Raw genomic sequence first — 21,881 nt, 5'->3', positions numbered from 1 at the left:
AAGCGACAGCTAAAGTCAAAGTAGCTCAACAATATGAGCGGAAATCACTTCACCTTCAAAATAAAAACGGTACACGCCTGGTAAACGTGTTAAAAATGCTGTACAGATATAATAAAATAATGATTGTGGGCCATATTATACACCATACGTTTAAATAAGTAAGTATCTCAGTCCCACAAAAAACATTGTCAGTATATTTTATGTAACTCTGCAAGAAGCAGTTTGGATAACTCCATGATTTTAGGGTAAACCAGACCTTAAATCACTATGAAAGAGGTGATTGGCACAGTGAACTGAAGTGAATGAATGACAGAGATTGATCTCTAAACTAAAAACGGCAAACAGAGGTATAGAATATTTTCTTACATTTTTGCATCCTTTTAAGTTCTGACCTTCGTGAAATATATTCATTTAGATAAAAGTGATCACAAAATATATTTAATGGTCCAGCCACTTCACTAAAAAACTCAACGTAGTCCATTAAGCCATATTTGGTGACGTGTTTAAATGCGACTTTTATTTTGAAACGGCAGCCGTGTCAATCCAGAATAAATACCGGTTGCTTGGAAATGTGAATCTGTTAGATGCTGTGCCAGCGCGAGGAGGGGTGGATAGGTTCACACTGAGCTCAGGTGTACTGGAGATGTTCTCACAATGAGATGATGCTTGGAAAAGGTAGGAAAGGATTTCTAAGTAAACATGATATTATCCTACACATGATGCTAAACTCGTTAGCTACCGTAGCGGATGCTTTAAAAGTTGTTTCAAGCTCGTGCTGGACAGGTCAACGTTGCTCACTAACGAGTAAACGAAAATGAAATGTCCTCAGTCATGATGTTCAACCCTCTACGAAAGATGCTTGTGGGAAAAGTCGGTCAGTTTTACATTTATAGTCCAGTTTAACTGGATGTTACCGTCACCTCCGACCTTCATGTGATGTAAACATATATGAACGTTGCCTTCACGGTGCCCACCCCTCACTGAGTCGTATAGTCATATGTTAACTGTCCTCGGCTGTCAGGCCATCGCCAGCTCGCTGTATATCACCTGTAAATATGCATCCTCTGGTTTCTTAAAAACACCTTAAACATGTTGATCTTCTTTGCAGGTTAACAAACTGTGCAAGTCATGCCTTTTTTTGAATTCATAGCCGGGAGCATTTCAGGTGAGAAATTTATTAATTTTCTGAAAGCAAATATATCATTTGAATATATGTGGAGAAATAACATGTCCTTGCTCGCTGCAGGCGCAGTGGGGCTGGCTGTTGGACACCCCATAGACACCGTGAAGGTTGCATGACACAATACAACATGACTGCATGGATGTATGAAAGTGGCCTTTTCTGACTCTTCCTGCTTCATTTGTAGGTGCGCCTGCAGGCCCAGTCTGCGTATAAAGGGATATTTCACTGTACATCTAAAACATACTCTCATGAAGGGGTAGGTGTCAAGTTGTTCCACCAGACGTCAGTGCATAAATACCCCCAGTCTCCACCAGAAGACAGGAGAGAAAGTATTGTTGCATGCTAATGAATCTGTTTATCGCACCTTTATTATATCAGCTCCGTGGATTCTTCAAGGGCATGGCGTTTCCGGTGCTGACCACAGGCATCATCAACTCTGTTGTCTTTGGCTCTTACAGCAACGCCTTAGATTACCTCACACAGTCTCAGCGCAGTGACCCCAGTAAAGACAAACAGGCCTCTGCTGGACAGGTCTTCACTGCCGGCTGCTTCTCAGGCCTGATGCAGGTAAGAACACCTGAGGTTCACTGGCTGCTTGCATCCAAAGCACCTTGCAGGACCAGGGCTGCAGATGTTACTTCAATGAGGACTGTTGGGGCGTCACAGGACAGAAAGTGCTGTGATGCTGATCAGTTTCAGGTTGTGAAACCTCTTCTTTCACAGACGTATCAGCCAGTCGTTTCTAGTTTTATGGACGATGTGCCTTCCTCGGCTGCTATAAGGTAAAGCAAGAGGAAGAGCTCCATGGACAGTTCAGGTGTGTGAAAAGTGCTGCTGGCCCCTAGAGGTTGCAATGTTCATTACATCCAACAAAACCACAGTTAAGCTCGTGACAGGGTTAAAAATGTGTTTAACCTGAGCCAGGCGTCAGAGGAGAAGCAGAGGGTTCATATTGATATTTCTTGTCTTCCAGTGGAAACTTGACGTGATGCTTGTGCCCAACAAAAGGCTGTGAGGATGAAGTAGGAATAAGTAGTTGTCAGCATATCATGTCATTAGCAGACGTGTCGCTCAAGGGGGAGTTTTGAACTTTTGAGTGTGATGCTGGATGGAAAAGGTCAGCGGGCAAGGAAGCACTGTTGCATGAAATAAGGTGTTTGTGAGACCATCGTAACTATAAAATAGATTTAGAATAGATTTTCTGAGACATCATGGGTCAATAGTGAAATTAGCCACATTCTGTTGGGACAGATACACAAAGTGACTACAAACAGTGGCCTCAGCTATCACTGGATACAAGAGCTGTGACCTCTATCATGTCATGTATATTATAGATTCCATCGATAGCCTGCGTGTGGATGGAGCTTGATACTTATTCTGGCCAACACACACTTCATGTTTTGATGGTGTAGTTATGTCTTACATCTGTTACACCAACCATGCCAGACAGTTGGGGGAACCTAATGAAGCTGGCTGATGATAGAGAGCGTGTATGGTTTAATTGTACCTGCAGATGGCAGCACGGCATCAAAAGCTCCACTGCTATCAAAACACGAGCAGACACGAAGGAAGGTCACTGCAACGGTGTGGCAGTGAGGAATATGATATATCAGGCTGTGCAGGAAGTGCAGGTTTGTTTCAGTGTTTGTTGTTTTAGTCTCTTCATGGAATTTGCTGATAGTAAAAAAATGTGACCCAGCTTATCCTTTAAGGTGGTATTATTTTTAACACTTTATGTCTTAAAATTTTAAGTAAAACTGACAAAAACAAACACAAAATATCAAGAAAACAGAATCCTCATGGCCTGAACTCATTAGACCTGACCTTTTCTCTTGATCTGCTTTCAGGTGTTTGTTTGTGCACCCATTGACCTGGTGAAGGTGCGCCTGCAGGGTCAGACAACTGCTGACAGATACCGTGGACCCATTCATTGTGTTACTGTCATCCTGAAGGAGGAGGGGCCCAAGGGTCTCTTCAGAGGAGGGCTGGCCCTCGCCCTGAGGGATGTACCCTGCTATGGACTCTACTTTCTGCCTTACGAGATCATTCGAAAGGCTCTGACTGAGAGCGGCAAAGAGTCAGGTCCGTTTCAGAGGCCACAGTGCAACAGAACCAGCCCTCATTAAATCTGTAACCAGGGTAATGTGTCGAATATGGAGGAAAAATAATGGATGTAATGTCAAATAGCACAAAAAGTAACATGGAATACGATCCTTAAATATTCATTTAGTATTGCCTACTTTTCACTTATGTGTTTGAGGAAGTTGGATGTCCAGTTTATTTTTCAGTACACGCATGACTTCAGAGGTTTACATTACACCCTAAACTTTTCTGTCCTCAGGTACATTTGCAATATTGATGGCAGGGGGCACGGCGGGCGTGGTGACCTGGGCCTTCGCCACGCCCATGGACGTGGTGAAAGCCCGGCTCCAGATGTCGGGGGCCGGCGGCCGGGAGTACAGCGGGGTCCTCCACTGCATGAGAGTGAGCGTCAGAGAGGAGGGAGTGAGGGTCTTTTTCAAAGGCCTCCTACTGAACAGCCTCAGGGCCTTCCCTGTCAACGCCGTCACCTTCCTCAGCTACGAGAGTCTGATGAGGATTTTCTGTCCGCGGGCGGGATGACCTCACTCCTGACAGAGAGCGTATACACTCCCTTTTTAATAAAATGAGCCTGACATACTGTTTTAAGCTTTTTAAAGTCTCTGTGAAATAGGTGAGCTCTCATCCAGGCAGCATCAGAAACCTGAACACACCTCAACTGAGCACAAACCTGAGCCGCTTTAGTGAGAAACATCAGGTTTAAGACGCTCATGTTTGCTGGGAACCAAAGCCATTTTTACTTGACAAATATGAATGGAAACATTCTAACTTTGTTGCATATATTCATACTGTCTTCTCTAACAGCTGAGCACAAAAAAATAAAAGTGACTTCCCAACAAATAAACAATATCTGTAAGAATTATTGATGACCAGTTCATTGAGAGCACATAAACACGCCGGGTGTATACAAATAGCTGGGACTTAACTATGTGTGCACTTGGGCATTCAAACATGGGTAAAAATCTCCAAAATCTTGAGCTCTCCAATAGGGGTGGGCAACAATATTGATATTCAAATTTTGAATATCGATATTGAATCGGAAGACAAAGTATCACGATATATTGCCACATCGATATTTTTGCCCACCCCTGTTCTCCAAATGTTAAGAGTGATCTCATTGTGAATTAACAGTCAAGTGTCATTTGAATGTGCTGCTACTTCTGTCTACTCTCTACACACTCTGCTACGAGGAAAAACGCTGTGATAAACTCACTGTGTACACAATGTGCTGAAGAGAAAACACTTTTATTTTCTGCACAGCGTCCATCAAACATCATCACATCCTCACTAACGTACATATTTTTACACCTCTGATTTGCACGCTCCCAGACAGTTTCCAGCTGCTCTTTCCTATGTGAATCCTTTCCACTTAGAAACCTTTAACAATACAAATACACAGAAAAACTCAGCGTGTTGTTGCATGGCTCTTGAAGCAGTATTCCAAAGACTTCATATGAAAGATGAACAATGTATCAGAAGGGTATCAATATTAAATCTAAACCCACATCTGGTTTTTTATAAGCACTTTATCAAGAAACAACTCCTCAAACAATAGCAGGAAATAACCATGAACAAGGGACATTTTTATAATGTAAATAAAAAGAAAAATGTGTTCAACTCAGACAACCCTTGTGGTTGAAACAGGTGAAGAGTTTGGGCATAACGCACATCAGGAAAAACAAAAAAAACTGCTTTTTGAGGCACAAAAACAGCAGCAAAAGAAGAACATTACTAATATGCTGACAAAAAAAAAACGCTTAAAGGCAGACTATGCAGGGATTGTCTGTGACTGTAAACACTTTTCTATACTGTGAGCTACTTTCAGAGCTTCCTCTTGGCTGCTTACCATCAGGCACCTGGTCGCTAATTTTCATTAAGTCCTGACCTCACCTGTGCGCTGTTATTAGCTGGGGGCTACACACCCACTGCCCAAATGTTGCAGCCCAAAACATCCTGAACACAACAGCATAAGAAAGTACAGGCAGAGGGCAGAGTCTCCACACATAAACACATCAACACACACTCCTACTGGGTCATCAGTGATGACTGAGAGACATTACTGTCGTATGAGTCTATACATTGTTTTACAGGAAAATCCTGCACAGCTTAACTGTCTTACTGACAGTGATTAACATTGGTTACTCCTATCAGACACCTGTGTTAATCACTGATCTCAGGAAAATTGGGAAAGGAGCCTCAACCATACTGACGCATACTGAGGCTGTGTGACTGAAGCAGTGTTTATGTCAGATTACTGGCACCTCTCAGCTGTTTTTGGCAATATGTCAACGTGGCACTAAGTTGTTCCTGTGACAGGAAGGCATCTGTGGAGGAAACTTCATGTTCACCACAGAGGCCGAGATGAGACTCAACGAGGACAGAAAGGGAACTTATTGCATGTGAATGTGTCGCCATCGCTCTTATCGCCAACAGCTGATCTATGTTTAAATGCAGCAGCACCCACAGGATGGCTCACAGAGATGACGCTTTCACCAGTCCTAAAGGTTTAACATTGAATCCTAGCAGAATACATGATGATCCATGTGCTGTAAAGCTTCTTCTGATTAAAGGAAAACTCTGGTTTACTACAAGTTGGGTTTTTCTCCTGTTGTTGGGGCCACTGGTTCTGTTGTTTATGACACCACTGCAATCACCAGAGATCGTGAACATGGCGACATGGCATGAAGCACATGCAGTCTGACGGCTTGTAAACAGTTTTGCTACAAACAGTCAATCAAGTTTACACTTGATTTGGAGATGTGAGCGGAGGCTGGGAATAATCACTCACTGCACAAGAAAAATAGAGCAAGTACAGTAGGTTAAAGATGAACCACGAAGTTGGTTTGCACACTGTGATGAACATTTACTGCCGACAATTCATTGATTTTACAGTTTGCCTACAAAATTGTATTAAGTTGGGCGTTGCTTTAAAACCTATGTGATCACCTGACTGTCGGACATAAGCGGTAGAACAGGCGGGCCAAGTTCTAAAAATAAAAACTGAGTTGTAATAAAGCGTTTTCCTTAAAGACTCTGAATGTGCAATATGCAGCAGCTCATTCATTGTCTGAGGCCCTTCGTCTGTTCAGGGTTGCCGGGGCTGCTATCCCAGCATGTGGTCAGTGTATAAAGAAAAACAAAAAGGAAATATGCAACGTTTCGTGAAAGACGACGAGCATTCCTAGAATGCAGCATGTTGTTTTCAGATGTTCCACACATCACTTCAGACATGTGTCAAACGGCCCGTCTAAGCTTTGGCTGGATGAGGCACCGGTGCCCTATTCACATCTTATGTTCAGATGCAATCAAGATCAATTTTACATTGTACGATACAGTGTAGGTTCCACCATCACAAAATTAAAACCTTACAGCTTCAACGCTTTACAGATATTCACAGAGCATAAATTCAGCAGCTGCTGTACCACAGATGAGACAAACCAGCACACTGGAATGCAAATGTAAGACAAAAAGCTTACAGAAGTCACTTCCTTCAAAAAGCTGAAGGACACCCTGAGCTTCTCCTTTTACTGACCGATACTCGACAAAGCAAAGGATCAAGGATGATTAAGGTACGCAATCGGGTTAGGGACAAGAAATACTGTGCAGTGCATACTGTTCCACAGGACGAGTGATGGCTTAGTCAGAGACTGACCTTTACCAAGCCGGTCTTCTTTAAGCTTTAAGACATGACAGTGACACAAAGTGGGACAAAACAAAAACACGAGCGGGTCCTCTTTCACTGGAATGTGTGCATGTGTGAAGAACAAACAAATATCCAGTCATCCCGTCTCGACAGCCACAGGTCAGCAAGCACAGCTCTGCTAATACCTTGATACTGTTTCAGGTAGTGTTTAAGTCCGAAGTGCTGAGTCCTCAGTGAGACTGAGGGGCTTGAAAGTCCTGGTCCTGCAGCAGTGGTTTGTGGTTCTGCTCTGCAGCCATGGCCTGTAAGGTTTCCCTCTGGATCTGCCTGGCCTTGTTGTACAAGAAGACGCCGATGAAGACGAGGATCGTGCCTGTGGCGCTGAGGATGGTGATCTGGTTACTGAACACGATGATGCTCAGCCAAACCGACAGGGCGTGTTTGACGGTGCTGGCCACACTGAGGAAGAGATGAGGGCTGTTACTGCTCACATTCACATCAAGTGAGTACAGTTCATGGTCTGGATGAGAACATCATCTGTCATGAGATGATGTGGTCTGCCTGTTACTACTCTTTGTCCTCTCTGGGCCATAATCATGAACTATAGTTCTCATAATTTGAGGACTTATAAACAGGAAGTATAATGGTTTGCACCATTAAAAGGATGTCCAATCAGCTATTAGCAGTTCCTGTTTGCGTTGCACCAATGACTGTATTGATAGCTGGATTACCTTTGATACTACGGAAAACTTCATAACATGATGATCCTCAGGTGAGTTGTGGAGTCATAACACAACTTTCTTTCTATGATTTCAAAGCAGATTTAAGGATGTTTATTCACAAAGGACATTGGATGACGTGTGAGTCACACTGAGTCTAAAAATCTGCATCACGTAAGAGTGTTCAGATTGAACGGAGCTATGACTCATGCCTCCCCTCTCTCCCTTCACACCCGTATGGGAGGGCGCACCTTGCAGTCTGAAAACCTCTGCATTTGAATGAGCCAGATGTTTGGTGGATGTGGTGGCTCACATGCAGCCACCTCATGTAGTTTACAGGGAATGGTGTGATAAAGCGCAATCAGGTTGCGGGTCTGTATGCTAAACCAGGGCTTGTTAATTAGTTCATTGGAAAAAGGACAGACTGGATCAAGCACAGTGCCGCAGTAGTGTGCAGACAGGTGTCTCTGCTGCTGCATGCTGATCATGTGGTTAGAAACCGGCATAAAGGTCAGGTGCTGGAGACGACAGGGTAACCAAACATGACGGCAAGCTCTGACTAAGGTTACTCGTTCTAAATGGGCTGTGTTCTCGTCTCCCACCTGAAGGTAACCGGGGAAATCCGTCCCATGAGAGCGTACGCGGTGACGCTCTGCAGGTGGAACAGGCCGCCGTCGAAAAGCAGCAACAGGATGATGTCTTGACTGAGGATGAAGCTCCGCCCACTCTTCCCGATCACTGGGAAGTCCTGGAAACATGGCGACGGAGCACAACAACCATCAACACTGACAACTCTGCCCTTTAGTCCTGCCACATACTGTACTGTGATTTAATAAACAAACATTGTACTACATCTGATAGTAATTGGTTGTGCCATGCGGCTTTTTACTTAATATTAACTCCACTAATAAGTGCAGACTTTAACAATAACTCAGAAAGTAATAATTGTACCAAGTGTGTGTTGACCTACCAAGAGGAACACCCAGGCAGGTATGAGCATGATGACGGCCGCTGCACTCGTATAAAACTGCAGTTCAGGAGGGCTGAAATAAGACAAATAAGACTTTAGAGCAACTGTTTGATTGCATTAAATGACAGAGTTATAAATCAGACGTTCACCGCGGTTTCACCTGAACCTGTATGTGTCTCCACTCAGCAGTTTCTTGGAGAACACGTTCTGTAAACTGAGATCAGAGACAAAGAGTTATACAAAGCATCGCAGTGCTGTGGTGCACGAGCCGTGCTGAGTGTCGCAGTACCAGTCCATGATGTTGGTGGAGAGAGCGGCGGAGAAGCCGAGCAGGTTGAAGCTGATCTCTGTGGCTGTGCAGAGGGCCAGGCCGGCCATGACGGGGAACAGGGACAGGTTCACCCACAGCCCTGCAGGTTGCAGGAAACACAGCACACATGAGGAAATGAGCCACCACGCTTATCATCACAACATCTAAAGCCTGGATTCCCTGTTGCAGTCTTACAGGTATGACCACATTAATGCCAACAAAGAGTGGACTGACGGAGGTGTTGTGATACGGAAGAGATCTGGAACAGTGATTCAAACAAACAAAGAAGAGCTCTCCCATGATTCGCTCAGCACAGTCACCTCTCAGTAGATCTGCTCGGAGATCAAAACTTGTTTATGCTCCCATTTTGTATGAGCTGAAGTAAAAACTTCTCCTGTGCACTCAAAAGCCTTATTTCTCTCAAATTGTGAGCACGATGTTGTTTAAATATGTGTTAGTGGTGAGTGCTACCCTTTGCCAAGGCAATCTCCCTACCTGACAGGTGTGTCATATCAAGATGCCGGTTAAACAGCACGATTGCACAGGTGTGCCTTGAGTTGGACTCAATAAAGAGCCTCTATAAAATGTGCGGTTTTATAACACGACGCAAAGGTACAAATGTCACAAGCTTTGAGAGAGCGCGCAATTGGCAAGCTGACCGCGGGACTGCTTGTTTCACGACCATGTCGTCATTTACGAAGATTTGGCAGAACATCCAACGGCCTCACAACCACAGACCACGTGAAACCACGCCCATCCAGGACCTCCACATCTGGCTGCACCTGTAAGATCGTCCGAGACCATCATGGGCTGCACACTGACTGAGCATGTTTGGGATGCTCTAGATCGACATGGTGTTTCAATTCATGCCAACATGCTGCAGTGAAGAGGAGTGGGCCACCTTCTATGCAAAGGAGATGCATGAGGCAAATGGTGCTCACACCCCAGACTGACTGGTTTTCTGTAGTCATGCCAAAATCCACAGTTCAGTTCCTAATAAATGTATTTATTCAAAATAAAACTGCACATGTGCAATAATCATACTGTTTAATCAGGATCTTGTTATGCCACACCTGTCAAGTAGACAGATTATCTTGGCAAAGGAGACGTTCTCACGAACACGACTTTAAACAAATTCCAGTAATGAGCCCTTTGGCTGCAAAGAAAAAATCTGTTTAATCTGAACTCATGACAATGTTGAGGGTGCAGCAGTGTGTCCTCTACCTGTGTACTCCCCGAGGATCAGCCTGGACATGATGACGGTGAAGATGGGCGCTGAGCTCTTCACCGTCTCTGCAAAAGACACGGCCACATTCTTCAGGCTCACCAAGCCCAGAACCACTGTGGTGAACCTGACAAATGGAGACAAACACAATGTTGATGCTGGACTTTGAGAAGAACAAGGGATCAATATTGAGCTTGTGTCAGTATTTGAAGGGGGGGGGGGGGGAGAGAGAGAGAGAGAGAGAGAGAGAGAGAGAGAGAGAGAGAGAGAGAGAGAGAAGCCACCTCATGAGCCCAACAAACAGCATGATCATGATGAAGTTGGGGGGGTACTCGGTTCTGGACTTGTGCTGGTACAGGCAACAGGGCACAAACATCTTTATGCAGCCTATGACGGTGGTGGAGAGCATCTGAATGGCACCTGGGGGGGGGGGGGGAGCACATGGAAGACAGTAAAACAGAGCTCCAGTCACAAACACCTGCAGCATGAATGTCAAATCAGCTAGTCCAACTCCTTGAGCCATGACTGTTATCTAATATTTACCTATGCCTTGTTTCTTCACGGCTAGTTGAATAAAACCACATGCTTAACAGGTTTATCCTAAAAGTCTACATCAGTCCTGTTCCTGCTGTGGGAACCAAATCAGTGACATGAAAATGTTCACGTTAGGAAATCCATCATAGTGAAGAATTTGACATACTTAATGTGTCGGAAAAGTCAATTATAGAGGCACAACAAGAGCGTGGTGTCCCTGAATGCATCACCGGAGGTTTTTCAACTGTCTCTGCACATAATGGAACCAACAGAGGTTGCTCTCCGAAGTCAATTACCCCTGTCAATCAGTATTTCTGCAGGCTATTTTTCATGCCTGGGAGGAACGAAGGCAACTTAAATTACTCATGGTATGCTTTTCAAGGGCTCAGCGGCAGCAAAAACAAGTCCGCAACATGAACTTATAGAGCTGTGACGTGTAAAACCACCTGCACAGTCCTGTAAGACGCTCCCAATCACAAAAACGTGCCTAGCAATAACATCCAAGTTTAATGCCATGTTTAATCTAGTTAATATTGACATTAGTAATAGCAGAAGTATATCATCCCCTCTCCTTACCCAGCATGCTGGGCTCCCCCTCCAGCAGTGACAGGATGTACTTGTTGAGGAACAGGGTGCAGAAGCTGAAGAAGTACCAGAGGCCCAGGTAGGTCATGGAGCGCCAGTTCCTCACCCCTGACTCCGCCTCAATCACCGTCGTCTCTGTGACTGTGATCTTCAGCACCTGCTCCCCTGGCAGGCTCTCGCTGCGGGCCAGCACCACGCGCTCCTGGCGGGTGCGCAACGGTGACAGGAGGCGCCACAGCGGGTGCCTGGCAGCCTGCCTGCCGCCTGGCATCGCACCCGCTGCCTGAAGGCCTCCAGGGGGCCAACAGGTGGCCGATGAGAAGGAGGCGAGGGGGGTGGATGAGACTTTTGAATGTCAGTCCATTATCTGATTGATCAGGCAATTGATCAGTCTCTCAGTCTTACAGTGAATGCTTCCGGTGCTTGATGTCTTGATGTGTCCTGTCCTGCAGAAGCTGGAGAACAAAAATCACCTTCTGTCAGGTGAGAGTGAACAGACGGAAAAACGTGATTCAGTAACTGTCAACCTACTTGTAAGAGCTTTTAAATACTTCATAAAGTGTCTTTTGTCTCATGCTGGTCTGATATTTCACATGCAGTCCACATTATACTATACTATAACTTTTTATTGTGTTATGTCACTGTTTTCTGTATTACCTGCATATTTATTGAACACTACGCAGCTGCTGCAAACACCTGATTTCAAACGCATTTTTAATTCCCCTGAAGGCAGCATCAGCAGAGCCCCTCATGTGGTCTGACCCCCCCAGGCTGTGTAACGTTATGCTGCTGAGGATAACAGGTGACCCACACACAGACCTCAGACCAGCTCTGAGCTGTTTGCTCTTTTAACACCGCAGACTTCAACAGCGGTTCAGTGTTTCTGAAGCGCTCCGAGCTTCGTTCACAAGCGCCAGCTGTGAGCGCGCAATGCAACGTTACCTCAAACCACACAGACAGCATTTGAGCTCTGCTGTCACGATAGTTAGCTTCCTCTAACAAGAGCACCAGGTGTCAGGCTCACATGTAAACATGGAAAAAAAAAACGGACTCTTACCTGCTTCTGAATGTGGAAGCTTCAGCTCAGCCTGAAAAATAACTCCAAACTCAGCAGAGTCAAGGAGACAGCAGCGAGTGTTTTTAAAAGAGGAAGTTGACGTTAGCTAGCCGCTGTTATTTGCGGCAACATGGGGAGCAAAGGAGTGGAAGCGACAAAGCCAGCAGAGCTGTCAGTCATATTCCACAACATGAGGGACAGTTAGATCAGACTACATTTACGATGGACAAACATGAACTTATCAGTCTGGGTTATCCATTTCTGTGCACCTGACAATGAGACGTGGCCGCTAACAATGATCTAGTCTCAATGCCAAGTTAACCCGAAACAACCGAGTACATGTGAAAAAAAAAAAAAACCCTTCAAATTAAACCTCTATTCGCGAAACAAGTTCACTGCCAACCCATTGGCCAAGAATTAGCGTGAAATTCATTTTTATCATAATGATCGCTTAAAAAAATAGATATGTATTTGTAATAGCGTTGGCAACTTGTTTCTAAAATAGTAACTTAAAATAAGAAAAATACTTTTATTTTGTATGATGAATAGCTGCGTGTCCGGTGAGGCTCATTTCAACTTGACACAGCTGCCACGAAACAAAACAGATGCTCAAATAAATGCTGTCTTCAGGGTTTCTGTGGGTCAGATCGCTTGTAATGATTTTACAAAATGTAAATATCGATGAGATTTGAAAGTCAAAGGCACCTCTAAAAATCTACAGAAATAATAATGCAAAGGAAATCTCTGTGTTGTAGTTCCTAATTGTGACCACTAGAGGGGAGGGAACACTCATTATTCCAAATACATGCACTAACAGTATATGGTGCAAGAGGTGGTAACTGTACTGTATTAACTTGTAAAATGCAATTTACCAATACTGGTGCAGCTATTTCCGTTTTCAATTCGGAATAATCACGTTGGTACAAACTTGCTGGTGCTGACATTTGATAATGATTTCACCAAGATTACAGTATTTTACAACTGTTTGCTCACTTTTCTTTAAACCAACTCCCCCTTTTCAAAACTCTCCATGTTGTAACACAATGACAACAAAAATCTCTAACTATTGATGATTTTTATTAGTGACTAGGGACAGGTAACATTACAGCGTGTCTCACTATTGTCTTTCAAGTATTTATTTATTTTGCATAAACCAAGATTTCATTACAACATAAAGAAAGGCACCATATACAGTACATAACACAAAAATAGAGTAACTCCGAGTGCACAACTTGAAACTACAGCAATCCCAGTAATGCAATACAAAAGTATACATTTTCACTACATATGGAGCTACAGATATAGAAATATAACAGTGCTGTGTCGTCTGCATTGGCCACAAGTTTTCATCCACATCATACCTTCTGTCTTCTTCTGTAATACACATGGGAAAAATCTTTCCCCCGACTCTTCTGCAGATATGTCCTGACATCAGCATTCACTGAGTCCAAGAGGGACAGCTGACCATACGGCTGGTGGCCCTAAACTTTCCACCTCCGCAAGGAAAAGAATTTCTCAGTGGGATTGAGGAATGGAGGGTAAGTTAGAGGGAAGAGTGACACCATCCTGGGATGGGCTGTAAACCACTCTGTGACTGGAAGACAATAGTGAAACGCCACATCATCCTACAAAATGCTCTGGATACTGCCTCACTTTCCTCATGTGGCACAAGTCTTTCATTGAGGTCATCAAGGAATGAAAATAGGTGCTCAGTGTTGTATGTCCCAGTTAGGAGCTTATGCAGTTTTAGTTTTATTATTTATTTTTAAATGTGGATGTATGGAGTAAATCATAGTAATCTTAAATTGAACAGTTTTTACAATAGTATGTAGACATGTCCAAAATGCAATGTAAAAACACAGAAGTATGTTTGGGTGAGAAAACAGTTACATTAGCAACACTTTTGGTGTCACCTATCTGTTATGTTTCAGCAGGATTTGGACTCAATGGCAGACCCGCAGGGAGTAAGGGTAAAATAGGAATTTATTGAATGAGCAATGGGTGGATACTCCAGGTACACAGGAAACTCATAGCTGGCAAGTCCTGAGAACAGCAGGTGAGGCACGGGGTACAGATGTGGAGAGCAGTTCAGAGATACGCTGGAGCACACAGAGCTCAGGTGGTATGAATACAGCACTGGGGGCATGTGGTGATGGTTGTGGACTTGAGGCTCAAGGCAGGTGGAGGCAAGTGGCTGGATGGTGTGGTACCCAGAGATGCTGGAGCTAGGGATCAATGCAGGAGAACTCACTGAGCAAAAAGGAAAAAGACACAGGAGATAAGACACTGGTGATTAACATGAGAGAACAACAACTGAAAATTCACATAACCAACTCTAGCACTAAGCAGCAGAAACAATCTGGCAACAAGTCCTCTGCAGTCCACAGTCTTTATACTGTGCTTGATTGTAATGAGTCCCAGCTGTGATGGAGCCAGCTCCCAGCCACCTGGAGAACCATGTCCAGCCTCTACCGAAAAAGGAAACACAGGAAACAAAGTCCCATACCTCTCCACAGCACACAAGAAAACCTTACAGTTTTCCAAACTACCACACTTTCAAAATACTGCAATCAAAACAGATAATATAAAAATATAAATAGAAAAGATAGTCCACTATTTATTACAAGAGTGTTGGAATTGATTCAATTGTATTGTCTGATGAGCAAGTGATTAATTTGACTTGAATACAGGTATTGCTAGCATTAGTCCTAACATGGCCGTTAATAATAAAAACATTGATATTATTAACGGCCCTACCAAAATGTGGAGTTGTAGTTCCTACTTGCGACCACTGGATGGCAGCAAACATGATTCTAAATACATTCAACAACCACTCAATTCACCACTGTCACATACGCGCTTCGGTTGACAGCTTTCAAAATAAAACAACTAAATCAGTATGTAAATGACCAGTTTTGCTCCATAAACATACAAAACCAATAGTATAACTGTTTCAAGGGCACCTACGTGACAATTAAACTAAACTCACGAAAGCCTCTTTGTTGTCCTGCGGGGGGCAGCAGCACTTTGGAGCAGCCAAACCAAAGAGGAAGAACAGACGTAAACCGCAGCAGCGAAGAAGGAGAAGAAGAAGGAGAAAAAGTAGTAGTAGAAGAAGAATAAGAGGAAGTCTTCAGGCTGTTGTTCCTGTTTACATTGTCAAATGTGAAACTGAAGTTCTGTCGGCTGCGGGTGGACGGCCAACCACAGGTCGCAGGAATGTAAACTCCGGGTCCTTCAGTCTTGTCGGCTGAGAAATGGACGAGATAAGGTCAGTAGAAAAGTTTGTCGACTTATTTATTACAGTTTGTGCTGTCAGGTAGTTTGCGACGTTACCCTGCAACAGTGAGTCACAGCCACTAATAACGTTATTACAGGTTGTTTGAATGAAATGTAAACTGTCAGCATGTGTTCATCTCATTGTCTGTATGTTAATATGACTGTATGTAAATACACTCTGATTCCCTGTTGGCTGTCCTCTTCTATGCCATGTCTGTGGAGGACTAAAGCTGACATGAGATATTACTGTAAAACTCATCAGTGAATGAATGAAATGCTCTTTTAAATGGAGAAATAACAAAATAAACAAAACACTTACATGCAAAAAAGGGCTGAGAAATATCTAGAAGTGAGATTTAAATGCATTTCTGCATTCATTTACAACTCAGGGTTTATGTCTAGTTATGTTTACGTTTATTTGTTTTCCTCTTTCAATGGAAATATGATCAAGGTTCATGATTAGCCATCAGCTTTTTTCATTGCTAATGCTTACAGAATGCAGTCGCCACATGTGACACTTTCCTAACTGATTGACCTGTTTTCTATCATGGAAAATGATGGTCTCACAGCAGGATCAGTGTCTGGATTCTCCTCCTTACTTGCTCTCTGAGATTGTGGCCCCTGTGGGCTCAGCGGGGCCCTCCTATAGACAGTGACGTGTCCACAGGTTTTTGTCTGCCTGAAGTCCTTGCACAGACAGAGCTGTTCATGATGGTTTGTGTGTTAGTGACTCTAGAGCTTAGCTATTTCTTTACTTTGTAACAAAGTCTGTTTGATTGTGTTTTATGATATTGCTATTCATCCTCCCCTTTCATAGGCCTTTTTTCAGCAGACGTGTTGATGATGATGTCATAGTAGGAAATGTGCAGGTGTAAAAGTTAAAATGAGTGACCCCTGAATCACACGTCTGCAGTGCATTAAAGAAACTGCACGTGTGTATAATTCTTTCTCTTTTTTCACACTACAGTCCACTATTAGGCAACCAGCTCTCTGGTCAACCACCAGAGGGCCCAGACCTCCTGTCTCCAAACCTGAGGCCCAGACACCAAGAACTGATCCCGACACCATGTGGACCGGTGAGCTGCTGCAGAAACAGGAGTCATTCTGAAAGTAGAAGCTTAATTTGCGCAGTGTAATGAAATGAAAGAAATTAACTGAAGAGCATCAGATCAGAAAGTCCCTCTGCCTGTTTCTATTTTTAATGCTTGAGCTGCTGTCTCCACTTGGGAAATGAGTCACAAGCTTGTTTAGACTTGTCCTCAATGAGTTTCACATCCTTTGTCTTCTCCATCTCCGCCCTCCTGCAGATAAAGCCGTGGTCGGAGCTGTCATGTCTGCTCAAGCTCTACTTCTGCTTCACCATCGCGTCTCTGCTGGCGCTGCTCGGCCTCACCCTGTCCAGCATCTACAAGCAGCGCATGGACACGGACGTGTCTGACGAGGACAACTTCACCGTATCTCTCATCCAGTTGGTTGGAATACGTGGGTACCACTTCTCCATCAGCAGGAGGGGAGCCGTTTACTGCTGGTGTCTCCAGGAAGTCGATTTCACTCCACGCCCATTTAACAGCCAGTTAGAAGAAAGCAGAAGTTTTTGTGATGTAATCAAGTGATGAAGGAGATGAGTGCCATCGCTGTAGCCATTTACCGCAAAGAAAAACAGTTAATAGAGAAGATCATTAGGGTTAATAAGTAGTTAACCCACAGTACAGGATCATAATAAGACAAAACTGAGAAAGAATGCTGCATTATGAGGGCTTTCCAATCAGACACACAGTGATGATGGAGAACCAGAAAACAAAATGTGTGCTTATGAACATCAAAGAAATAAAAAGAATGTGTGTATGTACATGTGGAAGTGTAAATAAGTGTAGCTCTCTGAGGAAACACTGTTGTAATGAAGGGACTCTTGTTGCGTCTGTCCCCTGCAGTGTTCTGCATCTACTACATCAGCCGGGGCGTGTTGCAGGAGAACAGGCAGGAGCTGGTGGCGTTTGTGCTCACTGTGTTGGTGGTGATGGTTCGATCGGTGGTCAACTTCTCCGTGCTGGGGTCAAAGGGCAAGCAAGAGCTGCTGGTAGGTCGCCCTCTACTGGACAAGTCCTCATGCTGCGAGATAACAGGCAGCACGAGGACTTGTCTGTGCGTGGTACGTCACAGAAAGTGCATAGAATCCCTGATCATGGACAAAATTCTGATAAAAAAATGCAGCTGTGGAAGGTATTTGTAGTCCTTTCTTCTCAACACTGATTTTAGAGCGTCAGTCCACCAAAAAAGAAAGATTACACCACGATGCGATGCTGAGTTTGTAAATTTTAGAAGCTGCTCTGACAGGGTGATTCATTCTAGCTGCTCGTTGCTGCTAATAATATCACTTTATTAATGACGGGAAATAACAGTGCACCCCCGTAGCTTTCATCCTGCTGAAAGGAGTCATGCTTCCACCACTTGATGTCACTATTGTTGTACATGTGAGTCACACCTAGTTGGAATGAATATTCAAAACAAACTCTGTCAGGGCTGATAGCTGATGTTTGTAGATGCTAAATCATCTTATCAGTTGCCTCGATGTGGTGAAAGTTAACCGATGGTGAATCATAAGAAACTGATTTGGGTTTGTGCAGAAGCAGAGAGCAGCACTGTGATCTGCAGCAGTTGCTGGTGACCTGTAGACTCTCCAGGACACGTGTTACTGACCCCTGCCCTGAATAATGTTCCACAGGCTTTATCACCATGCAGCAAACACTGTATCAAATCTCCCGACAGCTACTGAATGCACTGTCCCGTGGTGCACACACTCATGATGACAACGATGACAACCTGACTTTTCCTTTTGCACCATCATCACGACACTTTGGTTTGTGACCAAATAACTGCAAAAAACTGCGTTCAGCCTCAGCTGAACTACTTAGTTTTTCGTGCTAAGTTGCATACGTTTGCATGCTAACATGCTAAACTAAGATGGTGACATTTGTGAACATTGTGCCTATTTAGCATCAACATGTTAGCATTGTCTTTGTGGGAAGGTTAGCATTTAGCTCAAAGCACTGGTCTGAGCCCTGCTGGAATGAAAATGGTCAAAGTAAACAGATTATTGAGCAGAGCTGTGACTTTGTCATCAAAGTGTCAAAGTTCATGTTGTCCAGTCTCAGTGTGAAACAACATGTTGGACTTTTGGGTGAGGTCAGCATACTGTGGATGCCTCCTTTATGTACATGATAAATAGACTAAGTATCACAGTTTCTAATTAACACCACTCATCATGATCATAAAAAGGATGATACACCTGAGGGTCTGTGGACTGAGACGTTGCTTCCTGAATCAGCAGCTGTGTATGTTGTGATCTTGCCGCAGGTTCGTTTTGTGTGCATCATGTGTCTTGGCGTGATCCACGTCTTCTGCACCACGCTGCTCATCAACAGGCCCAACATGATGGCGTTCCGTGTGGGCGGGGCCTTGGAGAGCCTCCAGGAGCAATACTTTCTACTTAACCTCTGTTTCTCCATGGTGACCTTTGACCTGCAGGCTCAGGTACAAGTACGACATCGTGCAGTCCATGAAATTTGATTGTTTGAATTTCCCGTTGTGGTGACACGTGTTAACCTCATCCAGACTCAGTGAATGATGTTTCCTGGACAGACCAGAAGCAGCCTCCAGACATTATGCCCGGAGCTGCTGAATGTGATTTAATTTGATCTGATTGTGCAGGGAGTAAAGGCAGCGATGCCGATGAGAGCAGCAAAAGAGTTTTTCTGGTTGAAGCACATGTTGTGTGGCACATTGAGAACAGGCACATGTTGTTTTCAGATCAGCTGGGGTTACTGTTGCTGGAGGGACTGGTCTCTGTGCCACCATGTTCCCCCTCACGTTTGCTGAACGTTTGTTCAGAAGCAGCCGATATGAGCGTCTCCTCCAGTGAGCTGCCGACTTCATTAATGACGTGCTGTCGGCTTGTTTCAGTTGTGTCTGTGTATCCTGATCACGACGTCGGACTCGGCCATGTCTGCCACCAACAGCATCATCCTGGGCGTTGGGGTGGTGTGGGCCTGCCTGACCGCCGCTGTCGGAGCTGTTGCGGTGAGTGCTCTTAATCCATCTTCTTCACCAGTAAAGCTGGAAACCATGAACAAATGAGGAAAACATCGTGCAGGATGAGAATGAGAATGACAAATTCAACAGCAGTCAGTTGTTGTACCTCCTTGTCATTTTCCAGGTGTTAAAGGAAGCCAAGGTCTGGGTCTGGGTCTTCACGGTGCAGAACCTTCCTCAAGTAGCCTTCTTTGTTTATCTGATGTACACGGTGAGCTGACGATGACTTTCTCCTGACTTCAAATGTTTCAACTAGTGCTGTCAAAAATATCGCGTTATTAATGCGTTAACGCAAATCAATTTTAACGGCGTCATTTTTTTATCGCGAGATTAACGTTAAGCTGTGGCCACTGCTAGAAACATAAGAAAAACTACAGGATCCGGTTATAAACCGGAAACAAAACAATAGGCACGGCCCACGCACGTGTTTGGTCTTGTCTGCTCGCTAGCTGTAAAAGAGTAGGCTACCGGTTTGTGTGGATGTCAAGCGCGAAATGCTGAAATGGATGCGAACAAGATTCTGAATGGAAAGTTTAGTTTCAAAAAGTTGCCCGATGGAACGACTGACAAGACCAAAGTTACCTGTGTGTATTGTGGGGTGAACTGAATTATGAACGTAGCACATCCAGTCTGAAATACCACTTGATGACCAAACACACGGTGAATGTGAATTCTCCGCCGCCTCCTTGTCAAAACCAGGTGACAATGTATGGCTTTCGACAGAGGCATATGGATGCTATCATGTTCAAAGGAAACTTAAGAAAGGAAAGTTTAAACCATGGTAAATTCAAGGGACATTTAGAATAGATAAAAATGTGTGATTAACTTGCGATTAATCGCGAATTAACTATGACATTCATGAGATTAATCGCGATTAAATATTTTAACCGATTGACAGGACTAATTTCAACATCTCTGAGTCTGTATGTGCATAGAATGCTTTATGAAGTGATGTTTCTGAAGTATAACAGGAAAAGAAAGTAAGAAAGTACCTCAAAATGCTGCTTAGGAAGATCCACTTTGCTAAAGCACCATTCACTGTTACATGATCATGACGTGATGACATGCTCACATTCTGATGACCTGCACATTCAGAAGTGGGTTCCTGCAGGAAAACGATGGTGTGCTTGAGTTGCAGGTGGTGATGAAATGGTTCCGGGACAGCACGTACACCCTGGAGGCAGCTGCTGTCACCGGAGCTTTGATTTCACTGCTGATTAAAGCGGTTTTATTCTGGGGCCTCGTCAGACTGGTGCACAGCTTTGGCCAAGGCCTGAGGGAGAGGAGTGAGTGTGCTGCTTTTCTTTTCATGGTTTCCGTCTTTTAAATGCTTCTTCGATCAGAAGACAGAACAGATGCTACATGAGGGGAATATTGGCTAATCAGGGCCTCTTTGCAGATGTGTAAATATCCGGAACTGCTTCCCTCTTTGTGTTGTCTTAAACACATCCCTGATTGTTCCTGACTGTGCTGACCTTAAGTGTGTTTAAGTTGGCTAGGAAGCAGCAGAACACCAAAATGTTGCTGTTAACCTCACTTTTTTTTTTTTTTTTTGCAGTGTTTGCATCCAGCAAGTGATAAAACATCTGGTGGCTGTGGACCAAGGACACAGCTGCATGTTGGGAGCCTAACATTGAGCACTGCTGACTGTGGAGCTCGTGTTTTTAATCAACTTTACCACCACGTGCTGTTTACTGTATAGATTTTCTCAACACGTCTGTCAGTGTGCCTAAAGTACCACAGACATTTTTCTAGGAAACTCCATCAAACGCCTTTGTAGACTGGATCCATAATGGTTTTTGTTTTTCCTGTTCTATGCATCGATCTGTCGATATCCACTGGTGTTTGCAGATTTTTTTTGAAGTGGCCAACATCCTTTATTAAAAAGGAGCTGTTATCCTCCAAGTCTTTTTTTTGTTTCCCTCCCTGTAAATGACTGAAAGTTGACTGTCTTTTTTTAAATTCTAATTGTCTAACTTTAATGTTTTATCTGCTTTGTCTCGACTACATCTCTGAGCAACACTGGAATACTTTTTAACGTGATTTTCTGCTGCACCTTAATGCACTTAATCAAGTGTTTTTTTCATTCAAGGTTCTTAATAAATTATCAAACCAGAGTTGATTGTTTTGAGTGACATCTGGTTAGCTTCTGTCACATTTTTTCGGAAACCGCGCCCTCCAGTTTGT

General features: G+C 43.9%; 3 protein-coding genes across 4 annotated transcripts; 2 read left to right on the top strand and 1 right to left on the bottom strand.

Annotated features, from left to right (window-relative positions):
* The first annotated feature begins 596 nt into the window (after positions 1-596).
* Positions 597-4,269, top strand: LOC139335286 (solute carrier family 25 member 45). Its single transcript, XM_070968816.1, has 8 exons — positions 597-675; positions 1,109-1,165; positions 1,247-1,290; positions 1,368-1,439; positions 1,562-1,750; positions 3,031-3,265; positions 3,525-3,966; positions 4,157-4,269. Exons 2-7 carry the CDS (start codon positions 1,129-1,131, stop codon positions 3,803-3,805), a joined length of 858 nt encoding a protein of 285 aa, XP_070824917.1. The 5' UTR covers positions 597-675; positions 1,109-1,128; the 3' UTR covers positions 3,806-3,966; positions 4,157-4,269.
* Positions 4,270-4,649: 380 nt separating this feature from the next.
* Positions 4,650-12,645, bottom strand: LOC139335682 (solute carrier family 35 member E2A-like). The gene is made up of 9 exons (XM_070969412.1): positions 12,327-12,645; positions 11,261-11,724; positions 10,435-10,570; positions 10,150-10,277; positions 8,905-9,025; positions 8,776-8,829; positions 8,616-8,688; positions 8,248-8,393; positions 4,650-7,385 (listed from the first exon to the last, which is right to left on the bottom strand). The coding sequence occupies exons 2-9, from the start codon at positions 11,538-11,540 to the stop codon at positions 7,157-7,159; spliced, it is 1,167 nt and encodes a 388-aa protein (XP_070825513.1). The 5' UTR covers positions 11,541-11,724; positions 12,327-12,645; the 3' UTR covers positions 4,650-7,156.
* Positions 12,646-15,430: 2,785 nt separating this feature from the next.
* LOC139334944 (uncharacterized) lies at positions 15,431-21,811 on the top strand. 2 transcript variants are annotated; one of them, XM_070968239.1, is made up of 9 exons: positions 15,431-15,597; positions 16,573-16,681; positions 16,913-17,087; positions 17,537-17,682; positions 18,960-19,136; positions 19,566-19,682; positions 19,819-19,905; positions 20,833-20,980; positions 21,253-21,811. In XM_070968239.1, exons 1-9 carry the CDS (start codon positions 15,584-15,586, stop codon positions 21,270-21,272), a joined length of 993 nt encoding a protein of 330 aa, XP_070824340.1. In that variant the 5' UTR covers positions 15,431-15,583; the 3' UTR covers positions 21,273-21,811. The 2 variants fall into 2 exon arrangements, with proteins under 2 accessions (XP_070824340.1, XP_070824339.1); XM_070968238.1 differs by lacking the exon at positions 21,253-21,811 and having other exon boundaries at positions 20,833-21,242.
* The last annotated feature ends 70 nt before the right edge of the window (positions 21,812-21,881 follow it).

The sequence above is a fragment of the Chaetodon trifascialis genome, chromosome 8 (assembly GCF_039877785.1).
Source record: "Chaetodon trifascialis isolate fChaTrf1 chromosome 8, fChaTrf1.hap1, whole genome shotgun sequence".
Classification (NCBI taxonomy): Eukaryota; Metazoa; Chordata; class Actinopteri; order Chaetodontiformes; family Chaetodontidae; genus Chaetodon; species Chaetodon trifascialis.
The sequence above is the reverse complement of the archived record's forward strand: the minus strand, read 5'-3'. Positions and strand labels throughout refer to the sequence as shown.